This window comes from Mobula birostris, chromosome 15, assembly GCF_030028105.1.
Source record: "Mobula birostris isolate sMobBir1 chromosome 15, sMobBir1.hap1, whole genome shotgun sequence".
Taxonomy (NCBI): domain Eukaryota; kingdom Metazoa; phylum Chordata; class Chondrichthyes; order Myliobatiformes; family Myliobatidae; genus Mobula; species Mobula birostris.
The window spans coordinates 6883995-6903582 of NC_092384.1; the positions used below are offsets into that span (position 1 = coordinate 6883995).

Below are 19588 nucleotides of genomic sequence, written 5' to 3' on the forward strand. Positions count from 1 at the left end.
TATTATACAACACCCAATTTTAGATAGTCTTTCTCCAAGTAGGCTCGAGCACAAGCGCTCTAAAACGCCATCTCATAGGCATTCAACAAATTCCCTCTTTTGCAATCTGACACCAACCTGATTTTCCCAACCCTCTTGCATATTAAAGACCCCCATCACAATTGTGTCTTTACCCTTACTACATGCCTTTTCCAGCTCCCTTTGCAATCTCAACTCCATGTTTTGTTTACTGCTTGGAGGCCTATATATGATTCCTATGATGTTTTTTTTAACCCTTACAGTTTCTTAAATCCACCCACAGAGATTCAGCATTTTCTGACCCTATGTCACCTCTTTCTAAAGATGCAATTCCATCTCTCAGCAACAGACCCACACCACTGCCTATGCCTTCCTCCCTGTCCTTTCAATACAAAGTATATCCTTTGACATTAAGCTTCCAACTGTGGCCTTCTTTTAGTCACGATCCAGTGATGCCCACAACATCACACTGACTAACCTATCTCTAATTATACCACAAATTAGTCCAGGATAGCGTGGACATGGAGAGGATGTTTCCTATAGTGGGAGAGTGTAGGATCATAGGGCACAGCCTCAGAATACAGGGATGTCCCTTTAGAACAGAGATGAGGAATTTTTTTTAGCCAGAGGGTGGTGAATCTGCACAGACACCAGTGGAGGCCAAGTCATTGGGTATATTTAAAGTGGAGGTTATTGATTAGTAAGGGTGTCAAAGGTGATGTAACCATATAATAATTACAACACGGAAACAGGCCATCTCGGCCCTTCTAGTCCGTGCCGAACTCTTACTCTCACCTAGTCTCACCGACCTGCACTCAGCCCATAACCCTCCATTCCTTTCTTGCCCATATAGCTGTCCAGCTTAACTTTAAACAACAACATCGAACTTGCCTCAACCACTTCTGCTGGAAGCTTGTTCCACACATCCACCACTCTCTGAGTAAAGAAGTTCCCCCTCATGTTACCCCCTAAACTTTTGCCCTTTAACTTTCAACTCATGTCCTCTTGTTTGAATCTCCCCCACTCTCAATGGAAAAAGCCTATCCACGTCAACTCTATCTATCCCTCTCATAATCTTAAATACCTCTATCAAGTCTCCCCTCAACCTTCTATGTTCCAAAGAATAAAGACCCAACTTGTTCAACCTTTCTCTGTAACTGAGGTGATGAAACCCAGGTAACATTCTAGTAAACCTTCTCTGTACTCTCTCTATTTTGTTGGCATCTTTCCTATAATTTGGTGACCAAAACTGTACACAGTACTCCAAATTTGGCCTCACCAATGCCTTGTACAATTTCAACATTACATCCCAACTCCTATTCTCAATGCTCTGATTTATAAAGGCTAGCATACCAAAAGCTTTCTTCACCACCCTATCCACATAAGATTCGAACTTCAGGGAACTATGCACCATTATTCCTAGATCCCTCTGTTCTACTGCATTCTTCAATGCCCTACCATTTACCATGTATGTCCTATTTTGGTTAGTCCTACCAAAGTGTAGCACCTCACATTTATCAGCATTAAACTCCATCTGCCATCTTCCAGCCCACTCTTCTAACTGGCTTAAATCTCTCTGCAAGCTTTGAAAACCTACTTCATTATCCACAACTCCACCTATCTTAGTATCATCTGCATACTTACTCCATCATCCAAATCGTTAATGTATATGACAAATAACATTGGACCCAGTACAGTTCCCTGAGGCACACCACTAGTCACTGGCCTCCAATCTGACAAACAGTTTTCCACCTCCACTCTCTGGCGTCTCCCATCCAGCCACTGCTGAATCCATTTTACTATTTCAATATTAATACCTAACGATTGAACCTTCCTTACCAACCTTCCGTGTGGGACCTTGTCAAAGGCCTTACTGAAGTCCATATAGACAACATCCACCGCTTTACCCTCGTCAACATTCCTAGTAACCTCTTCAAAAATTCAATGAGATTTGTCAAACATGACCTTCCACGCACAAATCCACATTGACTGTTCCTAATCAGACCCTGTCTATCTAGATAATTATATATACCATCTTTAAGAATGCTTTCCATCAATTTACCCACCACTGACGTCAAATTCACAGGCCGATAATTGCTAGGTTTACTCTTAGAACACTTTTTAAACAATGGAACAACATGAGCAATTCGCCAATCCTCCAGCACCATCCCTGTTTCTAATGACATTTGAAATATTTCTGTCAGAGCCCCTGCTATTTCCACACTAACTTCCCTCAATGTCCTAGGGTATATCCTGTCAGGACCCGGAGACTTATCCACTTTTATATTTTTAAAAGCTCCAGTAATGTTGGGATATATATCAGTAGAAACCCTTGGGATTTATTTTCACCTTACTGGCCAAAGCAACCTCATATCTTCTTTTAGCTTTTCTAATTTCTTTCTTAAGATTCTTTTTACATTCTTTATATTCCTCGAGCACCTCATTTACTCCATGCTGCCTATATTTATTGTAGATCTCTCTTTTTTTTCTGAACCAAGTTTCCAATATCCCTTGAAAACCATGGCTCTCTCAAATTTTTAACCTTTCCTTTCAACCTAACAGGAACTTAAAGATTCTGTACTCTCAAAATTTCACCTTTAAATGACCTCCATTTCTCTTACATCCTTCCCATAAAACAAATTGTCCCAATCCACTCCTTCTAAATCCTTTCGCATCTCCTCAAAGTTAGCCTTTCTCCAATCAAAAATCTCAACCATGGGTCCAGATCTATCCTTCGCCATAATTATATTGAAACTAATAGCATTGTGATCACTGGACCCGAGGTGCTCTCCAGCACAAACCTCCATCACCTGACCTATCTTGTTCCCTAACAGGAGATCCAACACTGCCCCTTCTCTCATTGGTACCTCTATGTATTGCTGCAAAAAAACTATGTTCCACACATTTTACAAACTCCAAACCATCCAGCCCTTTTACAGTAGGGGCTTCCCAGTCTATGTGTGGAAAATTAAAATCTCCCACAATCACAACCTTGTGCCTACTACTAATATCTGCTGTCTCCTTACAAATTTGCTTCTCCAATTCTCGCTCCCCATTTGGTGGTCTATAATACACCCCCATAAGAGTTACTGCACCTTTCCCATTCCTCAATTCCACCCAAATAGCCTCCCTAGATGAGCCCTCTAATCTATCCTGCCAGAGCACTGCTGTAATATTTTCTCTTACAAGCAATACAACCCCTCCCCCTCTTGTCCCTCTGATTCTATTACACCTGAAGCAATTAAATCCAGGAATATTTAGTTGCCAATCACATCACTCCTGTAACCATGTTTCACTAATAGCTACCACATCATACTTCCAGGTATCAATCCATGCTTTAAGCTCATCCACCTTTCTTATAATGCTCCTAGCATTAAAATAAGTGCATTTAAGAAATTTTCCACCTCTTGCTCTCTGTTTATCACTAACTGTGCAAACAATTTTACTATTTTCTTTTTCTTCCTTCTTCCCTACATCTGTCCCTACACTCAGGTTCCCTTCCCTCCTCGTATCTAGTTTAAATTCACCAGAGCCTCTCTAGCAAACCTACCCGCAAGAATATTTGTCCCCCTCCTGTTTAGATTTAGACCGTCCCGCCGAAACAGGTCCCACCTTCCCTGGAAAACTGCTCAATTATCTGTAAATCTGAAGCCCTCCCTCCTGCATCATGCCTTCAGCCACGTGTTGATCTGTGCTATCTTACTATTTCTAAACCCACTTGCACGTGGCACTAGAAGCAATGCTGAGATTGCTATCCTGGAGGTCCTGTCCTTTAACTTGGCGCCTAACTCCCTGAACTCACCTTTCAGGACCTCCACACTCTTCCTACCCACGTCATTGGTCCCTACATGGACCACGACATCCGGCTGCTCACCCTCCCTCTTGAGAATACCGAGAACTCAATCCGAGATATCGCAGACCTTGGCACCAGGGAGGCAACATACCATCCGGGATTCTCGATCTCTTACACAGAACCTCTTATCTGTCCCCCTAACTATCGAATCCCCTATCACTACTGCTCTCCTGTTTTCCCTCCTTCCCTTCTGAGCTGAGGGTCCAGTCTCCGTGCCAGAGACGCAACCACTGCAACTTGTCCCTGGTAGGTCGTCCCCATCAACAGTATCCAAAATGATATACTTATTATTGGTGGGAACGGCCACAGAGGTGCTCTGCTTATTCTGCCTCTTCCCCTTCCCTCTCCTGACAGTCACCCAGCTACTTGTCTCCTGACTCTTAGGGGTAACTATCTCCCTGTAACTCCTCTCTACTTCTGCCTCTACCTCCCGAATGATCCGAAGTTCATCCAGCTCCAGCTCCAGTTCCCTAAGTCGGTTTGTCAGGAGCTGCAGCTGGATGCACCTTTCGCAGGTGTAGTTATCAGGGACAATTGTGCTCACCCTGATTTCCCACATCCTGCAAATGGAGCACTCAACTGCCCTAACTGCTGCCTCCGTTACCCACTCTTAGGGTAATTAGATTTATTAAAGGAACTTACCCAGCCTTACCTCACTTGGAGTGAAGCTCTTCCTCAGCCTCCGCTCGCCGAAGCCTTAGGAGCCAAAGCCTTCCTACTCTGTCTCCCTCTACTCGGTTGCCTGCTCCGTTAATCTGCTCTCTTTTAAATACTCCCGCTGTCTCACGGTCTGACTTACACGTGCTTGCGCAGTCGTGCCCCGTTCAACTGCCCAAGAAAATGCAAGACTAATTTTACAACTTTCTGTACCTTCTGAACTCAAATGTTTAGATACACAGTAAGAGTCTGGATTTACTGGCATTTGACCTACAGTCCCTCCACATTGCGGTGCAATGGTTGTAATCATGCTGACCCACAGAAAAATGCAGCTCCCTCATGAACTGCTAACTAAAGTTCAGCATAATTTTATTACCAAAGTACATGTATGTCACCATATGCTAGCTTGATTCATTTTTGTTCATGCAAGAAAATACAGAAATATAAAAGACTTTTATGAAAAACCATATACAGTGAATTCTGGTTAAATGGGCCATCGGTTGGAGTACAGCTGTTGGAGCATCTCTTAAAGAACAAATACTAAATCAAGAAAATAGCTGAGATTCCCCTCTTTTATATGGGACACTGTGCCACTTCATTAGGGCAGGAAGCAGTTGCCAAACAGTTTCTAACTAATGTCAGTCACGTCGCATGCGCTTATGTGGCCGTTTAACACTACACCACGCTTAGAGAAATCAGTTTTTAATAGCATCAGTTGTGTGTGTTTGTATTCAAATGGCAGCAATTTTTGTCACTGATGTTGGTGGGAAATTCAGAACTGTTTTGCTCACTACGGTTTTAAGCCTTCTGGCTTGGAGATGCCAGAAACGGCCAAAAATAAAATGAAACTATTTCACTACTTCAAGTTAGGAATTATGAAGAATTTGTAGATATCAATGATCATCTTGAATGTTATAATAAAAATGTGGAGAATGCAATCGTAAGGCATTGTATAGAGGCAGTTCATTATCTGTGCTAGGTGCCTGTACTAATTTTGTTCACTTACGGTCAATCAAAAGAACACAGCGGATGAATTCCTACATTGATAACTGTTAGAAACTAATTCACAGTTTTATAGTTCCGTATTTCATTTAAATACGTAAATTGTTACTTGGGTGAATGGTAGTTTGTCTTTTTTTTTTATATACCTTTTAACTAATTCCATGAAACATTGGCTAATAGGAGCAACCACTTAATTGTGCCAGTGTACTGATACCACTGTTCTAATTAACCAGAATCCACTGACTGAAACATCCAATTTACAAAAGAGGGCAAATGGTGCAAATAAATTAAAAGTGAATAAATAAATAATATTACGAGCATAAGTTGTAGAGAACTTGAAAGTGATCCGTAGATTGTGCAGTCTGTTCAGCATTGAGGTGAGTGAAGTTATCCATGCTGGTTTTTGATGGTTGAAGGGTAATGGCTGTTCCTGGACCTGGTGGTGTGGGCCTAAAACTACAGTATTTCTTGTTTGTTGATAATAGCAAAAAGACAGTATGGCCTGGATGATGGGGATCCTTAATTATGGACGCTCCTTCCTTGGAGCATCGCTCCTTGTAAATGTGCTCAATGATAGGGTTTTGACTGTGATGGACTGGGCTTTATCTGCAACTTTTTGTAGAATTTTCTTTTCCCAGGCATTGGTGTTTCCATTCTAGTCCATGGTGCAACCAGTCGTGCCTTCTTTGTAATGGCACTTGTGTGCTTGTCCCAGAACAGATCCTCTGATATGCAAGGAATTTAAAGTTACTGATCCTTTCCACCTCCAATCCCCAAATGAGGATTGGCTCATTGATCTCCAGCGTCTACCTCCTGTGTCAATAATCAGCTCTTTGGTTTTGCTGACGTTGACTGAGAGATTGGTGTTATGGGACCAATCAACTGAATTTTCAGTCTCCTTTCCATATGGCAATTTGTTACCACTTAATGTTGCCAGCAGCATTGGTGTCATCAGCAAAGTTAAATATAGCATTGGAGTAGTACATAGACATGCCAATCATAAGTATGAAGCTATCGAGCAGGCCACTTAGCACGTAGCCTGTGCTGATGGTGATTGTGGAGATGTTACCTATCTATACTGACTGGGATATGCATTGTCTGCAGTTCTGCTGTCTCCGAATTGGAGCAAGAACAATGAGAAGAATAGCTGCTTTCACAATGAAAGCTGATAATTTCTCTGAACAAAATGCAATGAGTTCAGGATAATTTTGTGTAAATAGCATATGCAATATATTTTTTAAATACAACAGCATGGTCACCAAGCTTGATCGGGAGTTCTTGCCATTATATACTGCCTTCTAAGTTGTACAAAAAAATTTCTGACTTTATTGCTAATGCACCTTGTTGATTATACTTGCCTATGTAACCCTCAGGCTCAGCCAGTGTGTGTTTATCTAGGGGGAAACAGCCTTTGGCTCCACCAAACTGAGAAATCACGTTTGTGTGGATGCTGTGTAATGTACCGCCCAGTTACAAACCCACAATGCAAAACATCAAGACAGTACACCATATGCAATTAAATGATTGAACTTTATAAATGTTAATCTGAATATAGGGTGAGTAATGAAAAAAAAACAAAGGGCCCAATACAAGGAAAAGTGAAAAGTTCACATTGGAGCTCACTCAGTCGCCATTCTGCCACCATCGATCTCCTCTGAGCGTCGCCGACCTTTGGGCCCTCAGATCCCAGTCCACTCTGTCTGGTGGTCTACCAGCTGTCTCCACACGTGTCTTCCCTCTTCATCTCTCCTCGACAAAGACCACGAGAAAACCTCCTTCCAGATTCACAAGACAAAGCAACAATCTCTGATTGGCTAACATGCATGCCACAATCCTGTTATCTCTAGCTATAACCCAAACATTACTGCTACAGAGAAACCGTTACCTCAGCAGTGAACATTATAGAGAAGCCATTACATTAGCAGTGAATCCTTAGTGTGTTACAGTATATCACAATTATTTTTAAAAGGACCATGTATATTGCGCTATTTCTCAAATATTCCCTCTAACTTTTAAATGTCTGTCATCAATTTTTATAGCATAAAATGTAAATTGGTTTTTCTTCTCTGAACATTTAAAATCTTTGGAGGTATAGCTTTGTCACAATATTTAGTTCAAATTTGGTTCATATTAGTGAGTTATAGTTCAAATTCCATTTTTATGGATGGAGAATTTGAATTAAAAAAACCTTTCTATCAACAAAAGGAAGTTCTGTGATGTTGGAAAAACTGGACATGATTACAATCATTTAGGGTAGTAACCATTCTTTCCTTAGTTTTTGACTAAGATTCCAATCCACAATCATTGTGCTTGAATATTAATTACCTGCTGAAGTAGACTAGCAAGTTTTTCCAGTATTGAAATGTTAGAAAGAAAATTGAGTATTAGAAGTAATAGGCAATGATATGTCATTTAGATAACACCAGGATGAAGAAGACATGGCTGGCATTGCTAGCAGATACAAGCATAACTGATTGTTGTCCAGGTGCAGAAAAATAATCTTGACATCACAGAACGCATATGGAAGAGTCCCTGAGTTAGATAAGAGTTCCTTTGTAGACAACTATTTATAAACCTTTATTAATTTTTGCTCTAAATTAGAAATGTGGGGTTTCTATAGCTATTCGCATCATATACTTCCTATGGTTACTTGATCTATCAAATCAGTGTTCAGCCTAACACTGCGCATAATTAAACTAGTGAAACTAATACTCTATCTAGTTGATAATGAATACCATGAACATTACTATCCTATAAAATTCCTTTAAAATTTATGAGAGAATTTCTGTAAGTCAATTCTCTTGTAACTCAGGAAGCCCCTGTGTTTAATTTTACTGAGTTTGAGTACTACCAGATTTTGAAAGGGATCCAAAAGAAATCATGGTTCTGTTGATGAAGTTATACATGTGCCAAGAGAAATTGAAAAGGGCAGCTTAAGGTAGGCCAAGGTTTTACTGACTCATTGTTGGGAGTGAGTGCTGGGATCTTTGAATACTATATGGCATTTTGATTCTGCTCTTGCTGGTGATTTTGATGAGAGTTAAGTGCAGATTGTGAGTAGGGGAGTAAATTGGAGCATACTGGAAAAGAGCATAAGATAGAGAAGAAAACAAAATGCTAACAAATTGAGACATAGAAAGATTGTTAATTAAGATTGGGGCTGGTGATGGAGAGATGTGGAGAGCTATATAAAAGTTGAAGCTGAGGCAGTGAATGGAAGGATAAGGTTGTGACTAGTTATGGTAACTTTATGTGTCATGTTTTTAACAAAATTATTAATATTAGAGAAATGGTCTCTCATTAATGCTGTTTCTCTCCCAGGATCCAATTTTTATAAATCCACAACTACCATCTTCTCACAGTGCAGACAAAATAAGTTAAAGGTCCTATAGATTTTTACTAATTTGCTATCTTATTCTACTTTATTTGCACAAAAAGAACAATTGTTTATGACTCAATGCAGTTTATTTTCAAATGCCTCTATTATTTGGCCAAACCTGAACACTACAAGGCTTGAAAGTGAACAAGTAGCAGCTACTTGTGTACTACTTTATGTTCTATATGTTGTGATGTATTTAGGGAAGTACAGCAAGCAAGGAATATGCAGTAAATCGGGAGGATATTGAGTGATGCACAGTAACAAAACCTTCCGATGTAAGTCCAAAGTCCAAAGATAATTTTGATGTCATTAAGTGCTTGAAACGAGAGCTGAGGCACAGAATATAAAAGCAGTGAAATTATTTTTGCAATACTAGTTGGTCTACCACTTGAGCACCATGTACAATTCAGGTCATCAGATTGCGGAAAAATATGATTGCGTTGGGAAATATGTAGATATTTCAGGATGATGACAGGACTGAAAATTTTGTAGCTATGGGGAAACACTTGATAAATTATGGTAGTTTTCTTTCTCACGGAGAAGGTTTAGAGCAGGTGTTCCCAACCTTCTTAATGCCATGGAGCCTTACCATTATCCAAGGGGTCCATGGACCCCAGTTTGGGAACCTCAGGTTTAGAGAAAACTTAAATGACATATACATAATTTTGGACTGAGAGGATCAAAATCCCAGGATGGAGTGTTCAAAACCAAGGGTATTGATTTTAAAATAATTGGTGAAAAGTAGGAGGGAGACTTTTGACATTGGAGAAGCTCTATAACAGCTGCACTCTCACATAGTGGAGAGATAACATGAGCAACAGACACGAAATGCTGGACAAACTGCAATCCTGGTGAAAGGGTCCTGGCCTGAAACATTGACTGTTTACTCTTTTCCATAAATGTTGCCTGGCCTGTTGAGTTCCTCCAGCATTTTGTGTGTATTGCTTTGGATTCCAGCATTTGCTGATTCTCTCGTTAGAGGGATAACATTTTAGATTGAGATGAAGAATCCTTACATAAGTTGCATGAAATTCTCTTCTCCAGCAGTCTAGAGTTTCTTGGTCATTCAATGTATTCAAGCCCCATATTTGGGATTAAAGGAGTTGGGAATTTGGGCTGAAAAGAGTTACAGATTTGAATACATTTTATTAACAGTAAGATGAAATGTTCATGATAAATGCTGCTTGTGCACAATAAAGAATTATTTACTCATTGCATGGAGTACCAATGATTGAAATTGTGACATGCTGTCAGTATCTTCCCCCCCCCCCCCCCACCTCGAGTAGTATTTAAAAACAAAACTAAAATTCAGCTATGTGAAAAGCTGTATGTATTTGGACAGAAGTTGCAGTCATCTATGGCTTTGACTTTGTCATTTAAGTCAGATTGCTTCATTCTATATAGAGGTAAAATATTTTTAATAGCTGTGAATTCTTCACTTGTATGGTGAGTAGCTTGCAGTGGGGGAGTCATATTATAGTTAAAGGTTATATCTGAAGACAGTAGTGTTTGATTGCTTTAACTATTTTGCATCTTTCAGAATAGGAGCATATTTTTTAAAAATAAATTCCCTGGCTCAACGTTCTACACTTTTCTGGGGTTTAGCTGAAATTGTAAATCATAGTTCAAGGATGATGTATATAGATTTAAGATTATTGGCTGTTGTCTTTACATGCCTACAATTTTTATTTTCCGCTATCAATTGTCATTGAGAGATCTTGTTGGGAAATGGTAAAGCATTTTCTGTGAATGACTATTTTAGTATTTACAGAATTGGTGGACTGTAGTGAATAAAAACGAAGCTGAAAGTATACAACAGCCTCTAGACATAGACTTTCAGTTGAAAGAAAAAGTGTGAACCCTTGCAATTAATGGTTTTCTGTATTAATTACTCATAAAATATGGTCGTATCTTCATCTAAGTCACAAAAATACACAAGCACAATCTGTATAAACTAATAACACACAAACAATTGTACTTTTCACATCTTTATTGAAAACATTGTTTAATCATTCACCATCCATTTATTTTTATACGCACATTCTTTCTCTCACTCTCCTTTTTCTCCCTCTGTCCCTCCGACTATACCCCTTGCCCATCCTCTGGGTTCCCCACCCCCCCTTGTCTTCCTCCCCGGACCTCTTGTCCCATGATCCTCTTGTATCCCCTTTGCCTATCATCTGTCCAGCTCTTGGCTCCATCCCTCCCCCTCCTGTCTTCTCCTATCATTTTGGATCTCCCCCTCTCCCCCCCCCCCACTTTCAAATCTCTTACTAACTCTTCATTCAGTTAGTCCTGACGAAGGGTCTCGGCCTGAAACGTCGACTGTACCTCTTCCTACAGATGCTGCCTGGCCTGCTGCGTTCACCAGCAACTTTAATCATTCACAGTCCAGTTTGAAAAAAGTAGTTGAACCCTTGTATTTAATAACTGGTAGATCCTACTTTAGATGCATTAATCTCCACCAAGCGTTTCTTGTAGCTGCTGATCAGATTTGTACAAGAGCAAGGAGGAATGTTGGACCATTCATCCATACAAAAATGTTTCAGTTCATCAATATTTCTGGGATAGCTTGCATGAACAGCCCTCTTCAGGTCATGCCACAGCATTTCAATTGGATTAGGGTCTGGTCTCTGATTTGGGCATTCCAAAACATGAATTTTCTTCATTTTAAACCATTCTGTTGTTGATTTGCTCTTGTGTTTTGGATCATTGTCTTGTTGCATCATCCCACTTTAATCAAGCTTCAGGTGATAGACCGCTAGTCTGACACTCTCCTGTAAAATGTCTTGATGCAATTTTGAATCCATTGTTCCCTCAAGCTGTCCAAGCCATGAGGCAGCAAAGCAACCCCAAACCATGATGCTCCTTCCAATGCTTCACAGTTGGGATGAGGTTTTGGTGGTGTTTTGCAGAGCTCTTTTTCCTCCAGACACAGCAGTGTGCATTTTTGTCTCATCTGTCCACAGAACATTGTCCCAGAAGCTGTGTGGAACATCCAGGTGGTCTTCTGCAAACTAGAGATAAGCTGCAATTTTTTATCTGGAGAGCAGTGGTTTTCCCTGTGGTCCTTCCATGAATACCGTTCTTCTTCATTGTTTTTCTTATAGTGGATGCATGAGCAGAGACTTTAGCAAGTCCTAGAGATTTCTGCAGGTCTTTGGCTGTTACCCTTGGGTTCTTTTTCACCTCTTTCAGCATTGCACATTGTGCTCTTGGTGTGATCTTTGCAGGATGCCCCACTCCTAGGGAGAGAAGCCACAGTAATAAATTTCCTCCATTTGTAGACAATTTCTCTTACTGTGGACTGATGAACACTTAGGTCTTTAGAAATGCTTTTGTAGCCTTTCCAGCCTCATACACCTCTACAATTCTTCTTCTAATGTCCCCTGAAAGTTGTTTCGACGGAAGCATGTTGCAGATAAAACAGATCTTTCTTGAGAAGAACAGGCTTTGTCAGTAACCTGACTTTGTGTGTCTTTTTTTATATGGGGCAGGGCACCTCTATAACTCACACCTCCAATCTCATCTCATTGATTGGAACACCTGACTCCAAGTAGTTTTTGTAGAAGGCATTACCCCAGAAGTTCACATATGTTTTTGAACCAAGACTGTGATTGTTTAATTGGTGTACTCAGCATAGACGAGAAGAAGTACAATTGTTTGTGTGTTATTAGTTTAGTCAGATTGTCTTTATCTATTATTGTGACTTAGATGAAGATCAGACCACATTTTATGAGTAATTCAGAAAACCAGGTCATTGCAAAGGGTTGACAAGTTTTTTCTTGCAACTGTAAATGTTAAGTTGATGACCTTCCACCAGAACTGCTTTCTTATCACTCTGTTGTGACTTAGCAATAATCCTTTATATTGAACATTCCTTTCTGGTTTCATTAAAGCCATTTCTCAAATCTGATTACTTTTTGACTCCTACTCCCACACCCCATGGTGAATAAATACTGAAAGATACTGGCAGTTGTTCTCTCGGCAGGTATTCCTTTGAAATGAATTCACATGGTGTAATACTTATGTGCAGTTAAATTATGCCTTGTACATTAAAACTTCCTAAGCCATGCAACAGAAGTGTTACCAGCAGGAATCAAAAGGCCTGAAGACTCATTGTTAAATCACGATCACTGAACACACTGGAGGCTGTGGTAGAACAATGGACCCTACAGAAGATCCAGGCAATTCCAGACAATGTTTCGCACCCTCTGCATACCACCTTGGCTGAACAGCACTTTTAGTAATAGACTAAGACAGGAGCACTAAATGAGATTACTCTTGCCCTTGGCTATTAGGCTCTATAATGAGTCAACCTATAGCTGGGGAAGTGATAACCTCCCGTTAGACTGTCTGTAGTAACTTAAAAAATGTCTACTTCTCTTCTAATATTTATATCTGTCTATTTGTAATGCTACTGTGATGCTAATTTCCTTTGGGATCAATAAAGTATCTTTCTAAAGTCAGTGTTAAATTTTAAGGATAACAGTTCATTGTGCATAACAAATTCACCATAGTATCCAATTCTACCAGTCTACCAGTCTCCCACAGTTTTAAATGCTGTTTCACCTTTTTTTAAAAAAAAATTGTTTTAGTATTCCACATCCAACACGTCATTCTTTCCAACTTCCGCAATCTTCAGCAGGATCCTATCACCAAGAACATTCCACCCCCCACTCCCCCCTCCCCACCGGTTTCTGCAATTGGCTCTCTCTGAGTTTCCCTTGTCCATTTACCTCCTCCCTCACCTCCAATCAGGGCCCAAACAGTCCTTCTAGGTGGGGCAACACTTCACCTGCAAATCTGTTGGGGTTATCTACTGTATCTGGTCTGGCCAATTCTACATTGGCAGCACCCAGCTTAAATTGAGAGACCACTTTGTCAAACACCTCTGCTTCATCCCTCAAATGTAGAATTTCCCTGCGGCAAACCATTTTAATTCCTGTTCCCATTCTCTGTCTGACATGTCAGTCCATGGTCTCCTTTCATGCCATGATGAGGTCACTCTCAGAGTGGAAGGTGTAAGGTAAAAATTGGACTGTACGTAGCCTTCAACCTGATGGCATGAACATCGATTTCTCCTTCCAGTGATTTAAAATTTTTATTTATTAAAATTTTCCCCCTGCCCTTTCCCTCTTTTATTCCCCACTCTGGACTCCTACCTCTTTTCCTCACCTGCCTATCACCTCCCCTGGTGAAGCCCCCCTCCCCTTCTCTTTCTCCCATGGTTCACTCTCCCCTGCTATCAAATTTCTTCTCCAGCCTTTACTTTTCCCACCCATTTGGCTTCACCTTGTCAGCCTCCTTCCCCCAGCTTTTTATTCTGACAGCTTCTCCCTTCCTTTCTAGTCCTGATGAAGGGTCTCTGCCCAAAATGCCGACTATATATTCGTTTGCATAGTTGCTGCCTGACCTGCTGAATTTCTCCAGCAGTTTGTGTGTGTTGCTGTGGATTTCCAGCATCTGCAGCATCTCTTGTGTTTGTGTATTGCTATTGTTAAAGTTCTTGAAACTTCCACAGAACCCACTTGTATCAGCTTATTGTGTCATCTACCCCATAGATAAGTTAAGGAGAATATCCATTGAGCAAGGGAATCAAGCTAATTTTGGATTAATGCAAGTACACAATGGAAAAAAAAATAGGAACTGAAAAATTATAACAGCTGCAGGAGAAATGTAGGTCTAGTGGCTAGAAAATATCGTGAAGAGGGAGCTGTATGGGGTGGAGGGGAATAATGTATGAAGTATTTATCTTAGATTTCCTTTCTTAAGAGTGTCAGGTATTTGGTCTTAATTATCTTGTGTTCTGTAGGTTTTCAGGCCTCCAAATCCGTGGACGATGGCTATCATGAATGTATTAGCAGAGCTACATCAAGAGCATGATTTGAAGGTAGGTTTATATTTGTTCTAAATTCTTTAAAACTTATTGCCACCTGCTATTATACTATGAATATGGTTTACATTAACTTCATTGCTGAAAGATGGCTACATATTATCGAGTAAATTCTCTTGCTTTTGCTGAACTTTGTATAAAGTAGGAAATCAAAAATATTTTACTTGTTTAATTTTAAACTTAAGACTAAATTTCTTGCAGAAACTATTGTAGGGAGAAGTAGAGTGGGGAGAAATTAACAGAATGTGGTCTTGGGTCTTGTAGTATGTGATTATAAAATCTTAGTATGTTTCATTTCCTTCTCCCACCTGCTTGCTCAAATTTGGGAGCCTTTATAACTTGTCAAACTTATTTTGACAGGTTGTAAAGTTAAATTGAAAAATGTTTACATTGCTTGTGAAATTTTGCTGAAACTGTTTAAAAATCCGTTGTCCTAAATTTGTAGCACAAATGACTGCTCATGTTAGGTTTAGGAACATCAGAGGTAGTCTATGCACATAAAAAGTGATTAACTTTATTTGTCACATGTACATCAAAACATACAATGAAATGTGTTGTTTGCATCAATGACCAACACAGTCTGAGGATGTTCTGGGGGCAGGCCGTAAATGTCCGGTGCCAAGGTATCATGCCCACAACTTGGACTCTTCCATGATTAGTGCAAGTGCCGAGTGCAGAACTAAGGTGGGGGGAGGGGAAACATAAATCTATTGATTCTTACTCTTCCTTTTACAATATTCCACCACATTGCACTGCTTCAAGTTTGGGAAAGATGCCTATACAACTGAAACTTTTAGAGTACAATAAGATAAAAAAGGACTGTTGGCATTATGTCTGAAAGAATGCACTCATCTGGTTAATGATGTACTGTTCCAGCAACATCCACCATATATGGTGAATAGCGACGCTGATTTTAAAACTAAACATTCTGCTCTGAATAATTTCAAAATGTTATTATTATGAAATCCTGTTTCATTTAATTGGGGTATCTTTTTTAATCCATATTTGGGGGTTCTGTAAAATGTTTCTATCTACTATAATACCATTTTAGAAAGCTAGAAATAACCTGCCTTACTGTTATATAAAATTACATTTTCTGAAAGCTTGAAAGCAATTGAAGGATTAGTTATAGACAGTTTGTTTGTAAATTTGTTTACACATTGGGAAAGAAACCAGTAGGAACGTTGAGACCAGGCTGCACTAAGAATTCATGTACTTGGATCTAAATGTAACAGCTGTTATAATTATCAAGTTTAACATTGGTGCTGTCCACTGGATCACTTGGTTTCTGGAGAAGTTAGGCTGAAGGTCTTTCATTGAAAGGATCCTGCAGTACATAGATGTGTAAGTTTATTAATATGAATACCTAGTAGAACATGAGAATTTTTCTCCCACAACAAGTAGAAAAGGTGGGTTTGGGATCAATGTATAATCTTCGAAATGCAGTTAAGTACATATTGGGAATGGGAATAGTTTCAAAATTTCAAATGAAAATACAGTGCCTTGAAAAAATATTCAGCCCCCATAACTATTTTAACATTTTACTATTTAATTTTTTTAATTTAAAATATTTTGAAGATTTTTAAGATAATCTGCAAAAGGTTGTGCATCATGTCAAATCAAAGAAAAAATCCAAAACCTGTCAACAATTTAATAAAACCAAAATTGTGATGCTGAGAAAGTATTCATCCCTTTTATAATTACTACACTAACTTCTGGTACAATACTGTACATTACCTTACCAGTTCACCCAATTTGTTGATGCAGACAATTGGAGGATCACCTGAATAAATACTCCCTCTCTGTAAGGTCCAACAGTGTTGTAGATTTTCCACAGACCAACCAAAATGATGACAAAAGAATCAAGAAAAGTCAGGGAAATGATAATAGAGAAGCACAGATTTGGGGGAAGGGTACAAGACCATCTCAAAGGCACCCAGACCTCAGTGCAGTTCCTCATGAAAAAGTGGAAAAAATATGAAACCACAGCCACACTGCAATCTAAAACTGCACATCAGCCAGGTAACACCAACCTTACTCCAAAGTATGGTGGAGTAGCATCATGCTATGGGGATGCTTTTCAGCAGCAGGGACTGGAAATCTGGTCAGGATTGACCAGAAGATGATTGCTGTCCACCACCAATCCCCAACTAACCAGGCACAGCTTGAAGAATTGTGCAAGATGGAATGGGCAAATCTTGCTTCATTGCTAATGCTAGTAGAGACTTATCCAAAAAGACCACTGTTAGAGCTGTGAGTGGTGGTTCAACTGAGTACTGAGCAAAAGGGGATGAGTACTTTTGAACTGCTGACATTTCATTTTTTGTATTTTTACTTTTTCATGCTTTATAATTTCCCATTTTTCTGGCATGTGAGGGGCAAAGGAGCATGTTGTTCACAAATGAAATATCTCAATTAAATTGATCAAAATCCCTGATTATAATACTCATTTATGTGATCAAAGGGTTGGGGGCTAAATACTTAGGATACTATACAAGGTTTTTGCTGTGAATGGCAAATGATTGAGAGTTTTTGGAAGTACAGTTTTTGATCCAGGGCTGAGTGACATTTTTCCTGGAGCTCCGAGGTAAAGTACAGGGAGAGCTTTTATCAAAGAACCAGCAGATAGATATGCTAGCTGACTGGCGCGTACTGTCTGATGCATTATTAACAGATGTTAAAATAACTGAAATAACATTCTGTCTATGGTGTTTTGTACCTTAGCCAAGTAACTAACTTTTTGTGCATAATTCATGCAAAAGACTGGAAGTGTCTCCAACTTTTCACCATCTCTCATGGAATGATTTTAAATATACCAACTAACCAAAAATGGAAAATCAGAACTTGTGTTTTAATCGAGAGCTGTTTCTTCATGTGGGAGATTAAATGGTGCTGTTAGTCCTCCATTTTATTTTCTGACTAAGCTCAGCTGGGAATTACTGCACTGTATGATTCAGACAACTTGCTGTAACTGTTTTCAAAACTCTTTCCTCCAAAGAACAGAATGCAACTGGAGAATGATGTCAGGTCTACTGTAGGGTGAAGGACTGAGTCTGAACTGAAGTATCATTTCCAGTGGTAAATTACTATATTGTGCTGTTTGCACATGAATACCTACATACAGCATCTCTACTCGGGAGTAGGCAGCACCACATATGCGTGAAATGTTTTAAAGCTTGTGTTAGTTGGTTTCCTTTTTTTGGTCTTGAGCCATAATTGAGGTTCCCAGTTGGTACCAGCACATTCTGCCTTCACTTGCTGAAACTGCCCTTTACTGAAGTACAAATTTAATGGTCACTGCTTCAACAGGGGGCTAAACCAGCTGAGGGTAGCTGGTGGGCCTCATACACCGGTGAGATAGGGACTTAGCTGTCCTAGCATGTGAAGTCAGCTCTGTCGGACTGGACGGATGTAATCAACAGTGAGATCTAATAGCCAGTAAGGCAGTTCCACAATGCTTTGTAGAGAGCTAAGGGCGTGACAAGACTCAGAAGAAGTCATGGTCACTCACTCCAAACAAGGAAGACTCCCGTTGTGATGACTGGACCCAGACTTCTGAGGTCGGGAGCTTTGAACTGCCCCAGCAAACCAACTTTACCACTTTAAAAACTCGCCAGTATAGGTTTTTTGTGCATTTCTCATCATCTGAACAACACAAATTTAACCATCTTCGTCAGGTATGACAGACAACCCATCAAGTTAAGGACCTTTCCTCCCTTTAAAGTCTTCATTTCGTCTCCATTGTCCCAAAACAAGATCATTTCCCCAAGGGTTTGAAAGCAGTCTTGGTGCTTGTGCCTGACATTTGTCAGCTGTTAGTATCCGATAAAAGACATCTTAGGTATTTGTGGTTCCAGTCTGAAACAATTATTTTATCAGGTGATAAGTTTGATGTCCGTTTTGAAATGCAAAAGCAAATGATACTTTAATATCTGTTGCTATAGATGTTGAGAAATGTTGTGTCAGGAAGATAAAGAAACAGTCCTCAGTCCCTGTAAAATTTTGGTTTCATAAGCTGGCAGAATGAACAAGACTGCCGCATAAGGAAGTTAAATCAAATTACAAATATACCCAAGGCAATACACTCATGCAAATTTCAACCTGGATTGCATTTCTAATCATTGCATTTTTCAAGAATTTGGAGCCAGGATCCACGATAATTTGAACATGAGCTTTGTTGGTAATTTATTTATGTTTCCTTTTGCTCTGGCATTAGATTGGAAGGTTATTTAATTGTCTTCATTTTCACAAATATTTTTCTAGTTAAACTTGAAGTTTGAGATCGAGGTCTTGTGTAAAAATCTGGCTTTGGATATCAATGACTTGAAGCCTGGAACATTATTGAAGGACAAAGAAAAATTGACAAATCTGGAAGAGCAGCTATCAGCTCCAAAGAGAGAGTCCAAAATACCTGAGGAACTGCCAGTAGTTGTCACCACTGGTAAAGTGCTTTTACTTTTTGTTCAGTGTTAAATCATTTCACTTGCGTAGAAAACAAATGTTGTACACTGCATTGTTCATTTTAATTACAAGCAGAATACTGTAAATTGTATGTGGCCATTGACCTTTTTGGTTGCTTGCGTAATGAGAGCATTGGTGTAAAGTATGGGGAGAGTCAGATTTCACTAACGCGGAGTGCACTAGGACCCAGGGAGAAGTGCATTTGCAGGCGTTGCCAGTAGGCCAGATTGAAGCCTTGGTCTTTAGCTGACAAAGGAAGAGAAGTGGCTCCACGGCAGCTGGGAGGGGAAATGTTTTTCCAGTGGAGGAGTCAGTCTGCTGA

At 39.7% G+C, this 19588-nt stretch overlaps 1 protein-coding gene across 1 annotated transcript in view; it reads left to right on the forward strand.

Annotated features, from left to right (window-relative positions):
- The window catches only part of cnot1 (CCR4-NOT transcription complex, subunit 1), a 220410-nt gene that overhangs the window by 143561 nt on the left and 57261 nt on the right, over window positions 1-19588 (forward strand). The window contains 2 exon segments of the mRNA XM_072279270.1: window positions 14725-14802; window positions 19069-19246. Coding sequence (XP_072135371.1) covers window positions 14725-14802; window positions 19069-19246 — 256 coding nt within the window.